The 15,189-nt window shown below is 37.6% G+C and overlaps 1 protein-coding gene across 6 annotated transcripts in view; it reads left to right on the top strand.

The window, feature by feature from the left end:
* The window catches only part of HERC1 (HECT and RLD domain containing E3 ubiquitin protein ligase family member 1), a 144,221-nt gene that overhangs the window by 109,061 nt on the left and 19,971 nt on the right, over positions 1–15,189 (top strand). For all 6 annotated transcript variants that reach the window (XM_044230730.1, XM_044230733.1, XM_044230732.1 and 3 more), the window contains exons 51-63: positions 300–427; positions 1,115–1,242; positions 2,252–2,452; positions 4,048–4,178; positions 4,969–5,168; positions 5,604–5,709; positions 7,605–7,751; positions 8,341–8,442; positions 9,480–9,653; positions 11,371–11,664; positions 13,397–13,462; positions 13,610–13,735; positions 14,929–15,067. In XM_044230730.1, coding sequence (XP_044086665.1) covers positions 300–427; positions 1,115–1,242; positions 2,252–2,452; positions 4,048–4,178; positions 4,969–5,168; positions 5,604–5,709; positions 7,605–7,751; positions 8,341–8,442; positions 9,480–9,653; positions 11,371–11,664; positions 13,397–13,462; positions 13,610–13,735; positions 14,929–15,067 — 1,942 coding nt within the window. The remainder of the gene's footprint in view (positions 1–299; positions 428–1,114; positions 1,243–2,251; positions 2,453–4,047; positions 4,179–4,968; positions 5,169–5,603; positions 5,710–7,604; positions 7,752–8,340; positions 8,443–9,479; positions 9,654–11,370; positions 11,665–13,396; positions 13,463–13,609; positions 13,736–14,928; positions 15,068–15,189) is intronic.

Raw genomic sequence — 15,189 nt, 5'->3', positions numbered from 1 at the left:
CCTATGTGGAATTTAAGAAACAAAACAAATGAATAAAGGAATAAAAAAGAGGCCAAAAAACAGACTCTTAACTACAGAGAGCAGAGGTTTCTACAGGGGAGGTGGATAAGGTATGAGTGAAATAGGTGATGGGGATTAATTATAGAGTACACTTCCCATACTGAGCACTGAGTAATTACAGAATTGTTGAATTGCTCCATTGTACGTTGAAAACTAATGTAGCACTTTATGTTAACTATACTGGAATTAAAATTAAAAACTTAATAAAAAAAACTGTTGGACTTTTTCAACTTTTCTAGGTAATGACTTGTGTTTGGTGTAATAAAAAAGGACTCTTAGCTACAAGTGGCAATGATGGTACCATCCGGGTGTGGAATGTTACCAAGAAGCAATATTCACTGCAACAAACCTGCGTGTTCAACAGATTGTGAGTGCCAACTTCAGCTCTCATGTGTAACATTTAAGATCAGAGAATCCTGACATGCTTCATTTTGATTGTGTTAACATAATCAAATTGACTCTAAACTTTTTTACAATTTTTCTTATATAATGATCTTACTACATCTGCAGCATTTTTAAATTTCCAGGACAGTAATTAAGAAAATAAAAATTTTAACTATCAACATCTGGACTTACTCAGAATTAAATCGAGGTCTACTGTGCTAGCATAAATGCTAAATTCTATAAAACGGTGGCCTAATTTTCTATCATTCTTCAAGGATTATTTAGGAATTAAAGTAATGATATTTCTTCTATAACAGAATGTACAGCTTTTATAGTTTTATAGCTAGCTATAGGTATTCCTTTTCTAGGAACATCCTAGAGATTAGGCAAATGAGACAATGTGCTCTGAATTAATAACCAGGTATACAACCCATGTAGAATCAGAACATCTTTGTTGACAAAGTAGGCACTACATTAAATGAGTAGACTAAGCATCACTCTTTTATATTTCTACCTTCTTCACATCATGATAAACACTAGTGAATATGTGATTGTCAAATGCTGCTAGCCAGGCTTTTAGTCCATATGGTATCTTTTTTTTAAGATTTGAGGTTTAGTATATTTTTGGATGATGAAGATTAGAATTCCATACATGTCTCTTATATTCTAGAGAAGGAGATGCTGAGGAAAGCCTGGGGTCACCCAGTGATCCAAGTTTCTCTCCTGTTTCCTGGAGTATCAGTGGCAAATACCTAGCTGGAGCCTTGGAAAAGATGGTGAATATTTGGCAAGTTAATGGTAAGAGTCACGCCAATACCAGCAAAATACTGAAGATACTTTTTAAGCCTTTTTTTTTTTAAGCTTTCTTGAGTCCGAACAGTGGCTTCCTTTCACCTTGACACTCACAATGTATTCATCAGCTGTGTAGATCTATGCATATTATGGTTTAAATTAAAGAGGATGATGGGGCCACCTTGATGGCTCAGTTAAGCATCTGCCTTTGGCTCATGTCATGATTCCAGGGTCCTGGGTGGAGCCTCACTGAGAGTTCACTGCCCAGCAGGGCATCTGCTTCTACTTCTCCCTCTCCTTCTGACTCCCTTGGAATCATGCTTTCTCTCAAATAAATAAAGTCTTTTTAAACCTTAATTAAAGAGAATATGCTCATTTCCCGACTCTTTCTGAGAGTTTCGACTAATCTGGTACCTATAAACTAAAAATTCTTTTCATGTACTACTACAAGTGTTCAGAATAGGATTTGAGCTGGAATTTTTAGTGATAGATTCTTTTGAATCACTTGAAATATTTATATTTAAATTGTCCATTTCACAAGTACAGACTCTTGTCAATGTCTTATACCATGTCTTTGAAAAGTAAAAATCATTACTGTAATCTTGGGCTTATCCATATTTTTGTTTATTTTTGCATATTTAAAGAATCGCTATTCTGTTTCACATATTTGAAGGAACAGCTAGCCTTAACTGTAGGGAAATTTCTTATGTTTGATTTTCAGTAATTATAGGAAAGAACTTAAGCTTTTGACATTTCTATACTGAATATTTTCCTTTACTCCCTCTTTAATAAAACTGTCATTTTTGTCCCATTAGTGGTTACAGAAAAGCCTATGAATTTGATAATCATGTGCAGTGTATAAATGAAGGGTCCTGCCTTGTAGTTGTATTCATTCTTAGGCTATTAGGAAATTGGGGACTGCCTTGAGTGTACTATTAGAATTAAGTAATAGTTATTTTTGTATTACTGTTTTTGAGAAATAAGTAACAACTATTAACATTCTCTCCCTATTTAGGAGGAAAAGGATTGGTAGATATTCAGCCTCATTGGGTATCTGCCCTGGCGTGGCCAGAGGAGGGTCCAGCTACAACCTGGTCAGGAGAGTCTCCAGAATTATTGTTGGTGGGACGGATGGATGGATCTCTAGGACTGATTGAAGTTGTTGATGTATCCACCATGCACCGTCGAGAATTGGAGCATTGCTATCGAAAGGATGGTAATGACTGGACTTTTGTCTAACTGAGAATGTATTCCTCCAATCAAGAAAACTTAATTTTTTTTGGCGCTTGCTCTTAAAAATGCTGAGTGAATATTACTTTTGGCTATTTCTCTAAATTGTCTGGTTGGTATTTTTTTTTAATTAGTTACCAAGTTGAAAGAGATTTCTCTTCAAACACCTGTAATATATCTCTGCGAAAGTGAGATCAAATAGTATTACATTTATCACTCATCCTTTGTGTAAGTATCTGAACACTTAGAGTAGGGCTCCAAGTCTCCCTTGAAAGTTAATAATGTCCAAAACAAAAAATTATAATCATTAGTAGATGTGAAATTGAGGAAGTGAGAGGAGGAGGAGAGAAGTTCTGGTGTGACAAGAGATAGTAGAAAGTCTACTTTAATTTATTTTCTCCCAGTTCCCTTTACTACATAGTTGTTTTGGGGGAGTGGAGCATTTCACAGATAATAGTCCCAGGTTACATGGTATTCTATTAGCAGAATATAACAAGGTCTTTTTTGTTTTAATTTAGTTTTTTTTAATTGATAATGCTTTCATGGGGTTGAAATATTTTGAAGTTTAAAAAAATAAACAGTGGCAAGCCTTTTTCCCATCTACTCAGTTCCCATGTTCCCACAGAGAAACATTGTTTCTTGTTTGTTTGTTTTTTTTTTTTTTAACCTTATAGCCTTCCAGGGTTATATGTACTTAAAGAAGTAAATATGAATATAGATTGTTAGAAATGGGACATCTATGGTAGAATATGGAAGCACACTGAGTAGGGAATGTTAACCAAAAGAAGGGACAGGTAATTTTCTTTCTATGACTTGGGTTATTTCATTTCTCAGTTTCATGGTAAACTCTGGTCCAAAAGGAAAGAAGCCAGTACATTAACTTGGAATCAGCAAGGAAATTTAATTTTTCAATAATCACCTGAAAAAAAAAGAAAGATTAAAAATGAGGGTAGTCGGGGCGCCTGGGTGGCTCAATGGGTTAAGCCTCTGCCTTTGGCTCAGGTCACGGTCTCAGGGTCCTGGGATCGACCCCGCATCGGGCTCTCTGCTCAGTAGGGAGCCTGCCTCCCCCTCTATCTCTCTGCCTGCTGCTCTCCCTACTTGTGATCTCTCTGTGTCAAATAAATAAAATCTTAAAAAAAAAAAAAATGAGGGTAGTCCTTATCACTTACAAATAATACTTTTGGGGCACCTTGGTGGCTCAGTTGTTTAAGTGTCTGCCTTTGGCTCAGGTCATGATCTCCAGGGTCCTGGGATTGAGCCCCACATTTCGCTTCCTGCCCAGCGAGGAGTCTGTTTCTCCCTCACCCTCTGCCTGCTGCTTCCCCTGATTGTGCATGTGCTCGTGCTCTCTGTCAATAAATAAATAAAATCTTTTAAAATAAATAAATAAGACTTTTAAAATAGGTTACACAGAATCCCTGCTCTTAGCCTAATAATAATGTCTAATACATTAAAGATTTGGAAACTTACTTGCGGTGATTGTGGTAACATATTTGTTGAAAAATCTGTCTTAAGTTAGACAATGACAAAGGAGTCACTTATATTTTCTTTTTTAAATTTTTGTTTTTATCACGTTAGTGTCTGTAACTTGCATTGCTTGGTTCAGTGAAGACAGACCATTTGCAGTGGGATATTTTGATGGAAAGTTGTTACTGGGAACAAAGGAACCACTTGAGAAAGGAGGCATTGTTCTAATTGATGCACATAAGGTAAAGCATCTTTACCAGATGGTTACTTTTTCTTTTTTTTTTTTTTATTATATAGTATTGCTTGATACTAGTTTTTAAAAATCGTTTACATGATTTGATACTCTATTGTTAACAAAGTCTTTGGACCATGTATATGCATGGAAGAGTCTGTATAAGAAAGCCATCAAGCCAAGAAAGAAGTAAAACCAAAACAGTGAAATAGGAACTCCCCCTCAAATGCTAGAAATTCCATCTATGAAGAATGATTCCTTTACCTTAAAAAGAGGCTGCTGATTCTAATGCTTCAGGGCTATCTAGGCAAGTAGCATTGTGGATGAAGCCATGAGTTGGAAGGAGTGAAGGGGGTAAAAATAAAAAAGTGTCAGAAGAACACAATGATGACAACCATATAAACACACAATATGTCTTAGATTCTTATAATATTCACTAATTTTTTATGAAGGGTGCCTCTTTTTTTAAGTTTCTTTTATATTTTAATGAATACAAGTCAATAAAAGTACCTGTTAAAATGCTAATGAAAGATGAATATTCCTTCTGAATCAGAATTTCATAATTCATTTATTCAGCTAACATTTACTGAACTTTGGCTCAGCAAATGTATATAATGCAGACTATACTGCAGGGTGAGTTAGTCTAGTGATTGGGAATGACACGACAGTATCTTATTTGCATAAAATGTTGATTTCAAAATAATTGAGTAATGGAACTTGGGGTCATAAATTACTGAATTTAAAAGTATTTGTGAAGGAAGCATTACCATGAATTTTTTTTCTCTTCTTACCATTTTAAGGATACTCTTGTTAGTATGAAGTGGGACCCAACAGGTCATATTCTTATGACATGTGCCAAAGAAGAAAATGTGAAACTCTGGGGGCCTATTTCAGGATGCTGGCGTTGTCTACATTCACTCTGCCATCCATCTATTGTAAATGGCATTGCTTGGTGCAGCCTCCCAGGGAAAGGATCCAAATTGCATTTACTGATGGCTACGTATGTTGTAATTTGTGTGTGTGTGTGTGTGTGTATCTTAATTTTTATATTAGTATAGACTGTTCCTTGCATTAAATATGGCTTCTTGGTAGTCTTAAATGGCTTATTGCCTGTTAACTACTCTTCTAATATGTAATACTGTAAGATCATCTTGGACAAATGAAGAACAGTTTCCAGTGTGGACCTTGCTATGCTATCTCTTTAACTGGGTGTGATGTTGCTAGAATATCGATTCTATTTGTATTTCTTGTAAAAGGATTAGAGCATACATATTATAAATAATTTAAAAAATAATATTGTAGTAGTTTTGTCAGGTCTTAATTAATTGCTATTTGAAAATATGTTTATTTCTGCATATTGACATGGTTTTTTGTGATTTTTAAAATATTTTAATTTTTAAAATTTATTTTTGTGATTTTTTTTTTTTTTTTTAAGTGGCTGTCAGAGTGGCTTAGTATGTGTTTGGCGTATTCCACAAGATATCACACAGACAAGTGTGACTAGTTCAGAAGGATGGTGGGACCAGGAATCCAGTTGCCAGGTAAATGTTCTGGTGCATTTGAAACTCTCTTTTGAAAGCATAGATGCTATATGTTATCAAAGTAATCCTCCGTTGATTACAGACATACTCAATATTTAGTATCCAAAAGGGCAAGATCCATAGGGAAACATGAATAATTGTCATACTTTGTGTGTTTTCTGAATTAGTTTTAATTTTTGAAGTCAGTGCAGCATGTTTGCTTGTTAAAGTGAGATATTCAAGAAATATTGAGCGGCGATCACTTATGGTACTGGATATACTGGACACTACAGATAGAGAAGTCCAATGTTTAGTCTTCAGTACAGTTAAATAGCACTGCAGGAGCACCCCTATCCAACCAGAGTACCTTGTGCTGATACCAGAATTCCACCTGTGAAGAATAATTCCTTTATGTTAAACAGAGGTTACACCTTTAGATAGATGCTTACAGAGCCATCTAGAAGCTGGGAGTTGGAGGTGTGGAGAAGCTTAAAACAAACAGAAAACCTAGAAGCATGCATGCTTCCTATAAAGGACACAGCTGCCACAGACTTGATTGTCACCCTCCAGAAATGAGAATATTGTTACCAGACTGTCTTATTTTTTTTTTTTCTGATAGAAGTAAAAAAATCCAGTGATTTAAGTAAAATCTCTCAGTATTAAACCTTGGCACCTGATTTAAAATTCTTTAAAACACCAGTCAAATGGCCTCCCTGAGCTAACAGTTTGCACCCTCTATTACTTTGTCCTTTGCTCATGATGCACATACCCCTGGAAAAATATGCCTTATGTCATCTTTGGGTAAATAAGTACATCTGGTATCATACTGCATCATAACTAGAAGGAAAAAGGAGCATAAATGAGGGCGAAAGTGGTTAAGAGGGAGAAGTAAGTAGCTTACTAATGGAAGGAAAATATCACATAAGTGGAGGTGGAAGCACTAGAGATAAATCTGATTTGCTGTTTGTGCTAGAGAGTAGCCCTTTGCACAGGCCTTACCTATCTCACTTCCAAAACCTGCACAGCAAACATGAAAATAAATACCATGTAGCAGATAGCCGTAGGCCAACAAAAAGAAGTACCTGGTTAATAGAGAACCAACATGTGCAGTTCATGAATTTTAGGAGCTAAAAATGGAAATTACATAAAGCTAAATTTTAAAAATTAAGACATTCATTAAAAAGCAGAAGTTAGGGGCACCTGCGTGGCTCATTGGGTTAAAGCCTCTGCCTTCAGCTCAGGTCATGATGTTGGCGTCCTGGGATCGAGCCCAACATCAGGCTCTCTGCTTGGCGGGGAGCCTGCTTCTCCCCCTCTCTCTCTGCCTGCCTCTCTGCCTGCTTGTGATCGCTCTCTGTCAAATAAATAAATAAAATCTTAAAAAAAAAAAAAAAGCAGAAGTTAGAATTTTTCTATCTCTGAGGAATAATTAAAACCTAGAAATGTAATTTTTGCCAGTTTGAAGAATAGGAAATTCACTTGAAAGTGTTCAAAAAAAGATGAAACTCAGCTTCAAAGGAGCAAAGGCGAACCAGGTTGATATTTTATATTCTCAAGCTAAACCTTAGAAGAGAGTTATCATTTCCTCCTCCCCAATTTTTTTTTTTTTAAGATTTTATTTATTTATTTGACAGAGAGAGATCACAAGCAGGCAGAGAGGCAGGCGGAGAGAGAGGAGGAAGCAGGCTCCCTGCTGAGCAGAGAGCCCGATGCGGGCCTCGATCCCAGGACCCTGAGATCATGACCTGAGCCGAAGGCAGCGGCTTAACCCACTGAGCCACCCAGGCGCCCAACCTCCTCCTCCCCAATTTTATGCTAAATTAAAAAATGCAAAATTTTTAAGAATGAATTCTAAATCTTGAGTCTTTAAATTTGTTTTAATTTCAATATGTGTTAAAAATAAAAATGAATTGCAGGATGGATATAGGAAATCAACTGGAGCCAAGTGTGTTTATCAGCTGCGGGGACACATCACCCCTGTCCGGACTGTTGCCTTTAGTTCTGATGGCTTGGCGCTCGTGTCTGGTGGACTAGGTGGCCTCATGAATATTTGGTCTTTAAGGGTAAGAATATAGATGTTATTTTTTTCTTAAGAAATGTTTATACATTAACTTCTATTTGATAAAATTTAACTCAACTAATCTTAGGAATATTTTGTGTACTAATATTTTCAATACTGAAGAAACTGTTTTCAAAATTCTCCATCCCTTAATCTTTCTTACTGATAGAGTTTCAAAGTCATCTAGAAAAGACCCGGGAAAATTGGATAGTAACTATGTAATTGGACATTGCCAAATTTAGCCGGTGTAGATTTTAGAATATGTTTTTGTGAATGTGAAGTATAAATTTAAAATGTAAATAAGAACTGGGGCGCCTGGGTAGCTCAGTGGGTTAAGCATCCGACTTTTGACTCAGGTCATGATCTTGGGGTTGTGAGATTGAGCCCTGAGCTGGGCTCTGTGCTCAGTGAGGAGTCTGACTGGGATTCTTTCCCTTTCCTTCTCCACCTGCTCATGCCTCTACCCACCACCCCAACTCGCTCTTGTGCACATGCTCTCTTGCTCTCAAAATAAATAAGTCTTTAAAAAATAAATAACTAAATAAAGACTAAGTTTAAGTGATATGTACTGATATAAATACATCTCATTTTAGGATGGCTCTGTCTTACAAACTGTTGTGATAGGCTCTGGAGCTATTCAGACCACAGTATGGATTCCAGATGTTGGGGTAGCTGCTTGCTCAAATAGATCAAAGGTAATTTTACAATTACACTAAATTCTAGGGTACCTCTATAAGGTACCCTGGAATTGTAGTCTAAGCAGCCCACTTTATGTAGAAGAGGAGAAAATCGATATCCAGAAAGATTATTACCTGCCCAGAATAATACAACTATTTAGTGACAGAGGAAAACTAGAACCCAGGCCTCCTGATTATAATCTAGTACTCTTCCTACTATACCCTAGACTTTGGTGAAAATGTTTAATTATTGAACAACTTATTTTCCACTGGATGTTATAAAGTGGATTTTTACTTCCTGCCATGATTTGAGATAGCACTAAACCGTCTCAAAAGAGTTTTTTCTAAAAAGGCGGACCAAAGACATTTAACTCAAGTATACAAAGTGTTTCTTGGCTTTGAAATGTAATATTCTAGTAAAACAAAACAAAACAAAAAAGAAAACAATAGTGGCCCCTACTGTGAAGTTAATTTTGGCATGACATTATCTCCTCAGTCTTGCTCTTCATACCCTTAATGAAGTAGTCAGTGTACTACTTTAATTTACATTTTATTAGTTAAAAGATCTTTAAACTGAGCAAAAAACCTGCATGAATAGTCCTCCTAGAAGTTGAATATAGAATAAGAGCCAGGGCAGTGGTAGGCTGCCAGTCAGAGAAGTGCTGCTTCTCTTGGCAGATGTGTCCCTCTGCAGGCAGAGCACTCCTTCCTCTGCTGCCCTGTGTCTTGTCAGGCTTTTGAAATATCCTAGATACCTTGTCCTCCAAGTCCTGTGAAATAGTAATGAATTCACATGTCTCTTTAAGGAGGGTCAGCAAAATGCAAGGTAGCTCACAAATTTTATGGTTACTTCTTACTCACTTGTTTTTACGTAGACAAAATTTAGGCTGTTTTGAAGGTAATAGGTATTAAAGGTACAGCGTAAAATGTCCAAAAAACAAAAATGTTCAGTGCAATTACCGGAAGGAATTTCAGAAATGAATGGTAATAGAATTCTCTCTGTGTTATCTTTAATTAAACAAATGTATCATGTGGCATGATTCATTTTCCATTAGGATGTTTTGGTCGTGAATTGTACATCAGAGTGGGCTGCTGCCAATCACGTTTTAGCAACCTGTAGGACAGCACTGAAACAGCAAGGTGTTTTGGGATTAAACATGGCTCCTTGCATGAGAGCATTTCTGGAGCGGCTACCTGTGATGCTTCAGGAGCAGTATGCCTATGAAAAGGTAACTGAGGACATTCACTGCCGCAGAGCTAAAGCGGACTGCTGCACCGGAATTTGAATTGCAGCTTTGAATTTATTCCTTAAGAGCATAAAGTCTGAGAAAAAAATGAGTGGTGCTATGTGGCAGAATCAAATAAAGTTAAATCATGTCTAAAATGGTTGTTCAGAGGGTGCCTGGGCAGCTCAGTTGGTTAAGCCACTGCCTGTGGCTCAGGTCATGATCCCAGAGTTCTAGAGATCGAGCCCCACATTGGGCTCCCTGCTCAGCGGGGAGCCTGCTTCTCTTTTTGCCTCTGCCTGCCACTCTCCCTGCTTGTGCTATCTATCTTTCTCTCTCACACACAAATAAATAAATAAAACCTTTTTAAAATTAGTTAATTAATTAATTAATTAATAAAAAATGGTTGTTCAGTAATCCTCAGCCTGCTTTTACTTTATTTTAGTAGGAGTAAAATTTTAAAATAATTTTCTAATTTGTATAGTGTTTGCGTAATTTTTTGCTCAGATTACTTATTCATTCCAGAACTTCTTACAGTACGTGTGCTGTGGAATATCATCTTCCCTTTTCTGACCCATGAATCTATTTTTGTGTGGTTTTGCCATCCTGAAGTTGGGAGGTGCAGGGTGGATATGGGTGTCAGAGTGAACATTCCCTGTTTATCGGGTGAATCCGTGTGGAAAGTCTAGTGGAAGAGCTAAGGCTGAACTGAGTAGGGTCCTTCCATACTAGAATGAGGAATAAGGGAATTTGGACCTGTACCCCAGGCTGTGATACTGTGTAGTCATTCTTCTAGTACTCACTAGTGCTGCCCCTAGGCAGAGCTCTTTTCGTTATTTTTCTTTCATTTTTGGCCAAGGTACATTAATACAATTAGCTGTTACTCCATCTGGTTAACTTTACTGATGCATTTGCCCAGGTTTTTTTTTCTGAATCACTTAGCGTCTCATGTAGTTGCTCTGCCACAGTTAGGTAGAGATTCTCTTGTAAAGGAGGAAATGTGAGAAGGGAGCAGGTCATTTTGGTTTAGTTACTTTCTGCTGCTGCTGCTTCTTTTTCTTTTTCTTTTTCTTCTTCTTCTTCTTATGCGTAAAAAATTGTAGTGAAAATATACAGCTAAATGCATGTGATGTCCTGGATTGGATCCTGGAGCAGAAAAGGGGCATTAGTGGGAAAACCAAATAAAGTTCTGTGGTTTAGTTGGTGTTGTAGCCAATATTAATTTTTTGGTTATATAAGATGTTATGAAGATTTACAAGAATTCTCTGTACTATCTGTGTAACTCTCTGTATATCTAAAATTATTTCAAAATAAAAGTAATTTAAAAAAAATAATTTTGGGGGGACGCCTGGGTGGCTCAGTTGGTTAAGCGGCTGCCTTCAGCTCAGGTCATGATCCCAGCATCCTGGGATCGAGTCCCGCATCGGGCTCTTTGCTCAGCAGGGAGTCTGCTTCTCTCTCTCTCTTCCTGCCACTCTGTTCGCATGTGCTCGCGCTCTCTCTCTCTCTCTGACAAATAAATAAATAAAATCTTAAAAAAAAAAAAATCTTTTTTTGTCTTTTTAAATTCCATTTAGTGAACATACAGAGTAATAATAGTTTCAGATATAAGAAAAGAGTAAACTTAAAAAATACAGTTATAGTATTTCAGAATACAGTAGGTTAATTTATAATATTTGGTACAGGCTCTTCAATTTGACCTTCTTGTATTTCCTCTTAGCCTCATGTGGTTTGTGGTGATCAGCTTGTTCATAGCCCGTACATGCAATGTCTGGCTTCCCTCGCTGTGGGACTGCATCTGGATCAGCTGTTATGTAACCCTCCAGTGCCACCACACCACCAGAGCTGCCTCCCCGACCCAGCATCCTGGAATCCAAACGAGTGGGCCTGGTTAGAATGTTTCTCAACCACCATAAAGGCTGCTGAAGCCCTGACCAATGGAGCACAGTTTCCAGAATCTTTTACTGTTCCTGATCTAGAGCCTGTTCCAGAGGATGAACTTCTATTCCTAATGGTAAGCCATGATAGGAGCTGCTGCTGTCTGCAGCTGAGATTGTATCTTGGGTGTTTAGCAAGTAGCAGACCTACAGTGAGTATTTCGAAGCTTGGATAGCTAGAAGCCTGCCCTTAGATAAACTTGATGTATTTTGCTTTCAGGTAGTTAGCCACTTTCAGTCTTACAGCAGCCCCCTGTGGTGACAAAGATTATTTATACGAGAACTGTGGAGCTCCCGTAAACTTGTTGGCTTTCCATGACATAGTCCAATATTTTCTTCCCTTTTGTCCATAAGTTCCTTGTTTGGTACCTGACTTATACATATTTTGACATCTTTTCTGGGTCATCTGGGGGGGTTTATTTCACATATAGATTCTAAATTATTTGACACTTTGATCTTGTTTTAATCACCATAAAATGAGAATATAGAAGAGCATTCCAGTTGTCATTTCTTTGATTGTATTTGGGAATGTCCAGATGTAGAAAGTGTGTTGTAGATGAGATGCCTGTGTGGACAGAGCAGGCCAGTGCTTGATCTAACAACCAATTTAGTTAAGATTTACATATACAAACATTTGAATACAAAGATACAGATACAAAACAAATATGAATGGAGGGAAATTAGTTATAAAATATAATTTTACTTTAAAAAAATTTTTAGGTTTTATTTATTTTTTGAAGGTTTTATTTATCTGAGAGAGAGAGAAACAAAGATAGAAGGAGCATGAGCAGGGAGGAGAGGGAGAAGCAGCCTTCTTGCTGAGCAGGGAGCCTGACCCCGGCGAATACAATTTTAATTAAGAAGTGTCCTTCTGGAGCACCTGGGTGGTTTAGTCAGTTAAGCGTCTATGTTGGACTCCGGGTCATGGGCTCAGGGTCCTGGAATCGAGGCCCGCATCGGGCTCCCTGCTCAATGAGGAGTCTGCTTCTCCTCCCTCTCCCTCTACCCACCCTCTCATGTACTCTCTCTCTTAAATAAATAAATAAAATCTTAAAAAATAAATAGCTGTGTCCTTCTGAGCCAGTTTGCTCCAAATCTGTCATTTTCTAGATGAGGAAATTGAAGCCTAGAAAGATGAATTGACCTGCTTGTTGCTATATAGTGAGTTCACGGGAATGGTACCTCCTGCACATGACCTTGTACCTGTTGGTACTCAGAAAACCTAAATGGTTAATCTTGAATCACCAGTGTGATAGTGATAGTTGATCATAAAGTGTTTATGATAAAGGGAAATATTAATAATGCATAGTCATTTGGCATGATTATAAAACTGCTCTTAATTTTTTATAGTATTATAAAATTTTCTTATAGGATTTACTAGGTTCTTTTATAGAAAGAAGACTTAGTTGTTAATTAATAACTTAAATCTTGGGGCACTTGGGTAATTTGGTCCATTAAATAGCCAGCTTTTGATCTCAGCTCAGGTCTTAATCTCAGGGTCTTGAGTTCCGGCCCCATGTTGGAGGGGCTACTTTTTTCCCCCTAAAAAAAACAGATAAGTCTTGGGGCACCTGGGTGGCTCAGTGGGTTAAGCCTCTGCCTTTGGCTCAGGTCATGGTCTCAGGGTCCTGGGATCGACCCCTGCATCGGGCTCTCTGCTTGGCAGGGAGCCTGCTTCCCCCTCTCTCTCTGCCTGCCTCTTTGCCTCCTTGTGATCTCTCTCTGTCAAATAAATAAATAAAATCTTTAAAAATTTTTAAAAAAATCTTGATAACCAAGATTCATCCTGGTGTTTGTTGTGTCTTGCAGGATAACAGTAAATGGATTAATGGCATGGATGAACAAATTATGTCTTGGGCAACTTCCAGACCTGAGGTCAGTGAAGATAACTACCTATAGTTCTCATTAAATCTTCAGATACTAAATGCTCGTTTGTTTGTAACCTGGTGTCTCTTAGAGGCTAGCTCATGTTTGTTTGAATTAATGGTTGAATCTAATTTTGAGATGATTATGGTTTTTTAGGACTGGCATCTGGGAGGTAAATGTGATGTCTACCTGTGGGGTGCTGGCAGGCATGGACAGTTGGCAGAAGCGGGAAGAAATGTAATGGTCCCCGCAGCAGCTCCCTCATTCTCACAGGCCCAACAGGTAACTGACAGGGTAAAGTGAGGAAGAAACTTGAGAACTCGAACAATTCTGATTTCCTTATTGTCAGGTTATGTGTATCCATTGTGTAATCTGTTGTGGGGAATAACTAAACAAAGTCATGATGTATACCTTCTAAATGAAAGCTTCTAGGGTTTTTAATCAGCCTTAAATTTTGTTAATAAGTTTTTAAATTTTTTCTTGCTTCCAAGTGTAATGAATTAACATCATGATTAAGCCTGCCTAGTACATATTTATAGAAGTTAACACACTCCTAATTATTGATTCTGTTTTGTGGTTATTAACTTACAGGAGTCTTTAGCTAGATATTTCATCAACTCCCCTCTCCTCTTCTAATAATCATGGTAGCATATTTCCAAACCCTTTCTCAGGCCACTGCTTTCTCTTCCATTCTTCTCTGCCTTAGTAAGTTCCAGGATGCACTACTCTTTCTTGTGTATATCCGCTCAGCTTTCTGCTTCTTGATGGATTTCTAGCCAGTCTTCAATATTTCTCCTCACCCTTTCCTCTTTTTTTGTTTTGTTGTTAATGTTATTATTTAAACTCTGTGGGACGCCTGGGTAGTTCAGTCAGTTAAGCGTCTGCCTTTGGCTCAGGCCATGATCACAGAGTCCTGGGTTTGAGTTCTGCATCGGGCTCCCTGCTTCTTCTTCTGTCTGCCACTCCCCCTGTTCTCTCTCTCTGACAAATAATCTTTAAAAAAAATAAATAAGTAAATAAACTCTGCACAATTGCAGCACCTGGGTGGGGCACTTAAGTGTCCAACTCTTGATTTCAGCTCTGGTCATGGTCTCAGGGTTGTGACATTGAGCCCTATGTTGGACTCCACACTCAGTGAAGAGTTTGCTCCATATTCTCTCCTCCTCTTTCTCTGAACATCTTCAAAATAAATAGATAAATGGCACAATAGGCTGAAATCCCTGAAGATAAGATAGTTCTAAATGATTTTAAATAGTTCAGTGCACCTCATACATCTTTGTTAAGTAGTTTTATAATAATCAAGAGCTTGTAGGAACCCCATACTTAATATCAACCCATCCTCTTTAGTGAGAGGATAGAAGAATTAAAGGTATCCTAGGTATGCATAGAAGCATTTTAAGTGAGATTTTAAATTTTAAATCATTTAAGTAAAGCTGTATGATAAAAGATAATTTGTTTGTGTATTTTTATACTAGGTGATATGTGGTCAGAATTGTACCTTTGTCATCCAGGCCAATGGCACAGTGTTGGCTTGTGGAGAAGGAAGTTATGGCAGATTGGGACAAGGAAATTCAGATGACCTTCATGTGCTGACCGTTATTTCAGCCCTACAAGGTAAAATTATCCTCAGTTAAAAGCTGATCAGAAACTATGGCCTAACTATAGGAATGTTAACTTATGTTGGAACTCATCTCAAACCTTTGCTAGGTAAAGTCAGAGAGGGTTTTCACTTCTTT

The sequence above is a fragment of the Neovison vison genome, chromosome 13, assembly GCF_020171115.1.
Source record: "Neovison vison isolate M4711 chromosome 13, ASM_NN_V1, whole genome shotgun sequence".
Classification (NCBI taxonomy): domain Eukaryota; kingdom Metazoa; phylum Chordata; class Mammalia; order Carnivora; family Mustelidae; genus Neogale; species Neogale vison.
Note: the sequence above shows the minus strand (reverse complement) of the source record. Positions and strands in the feature narration are given on the sequence as shown.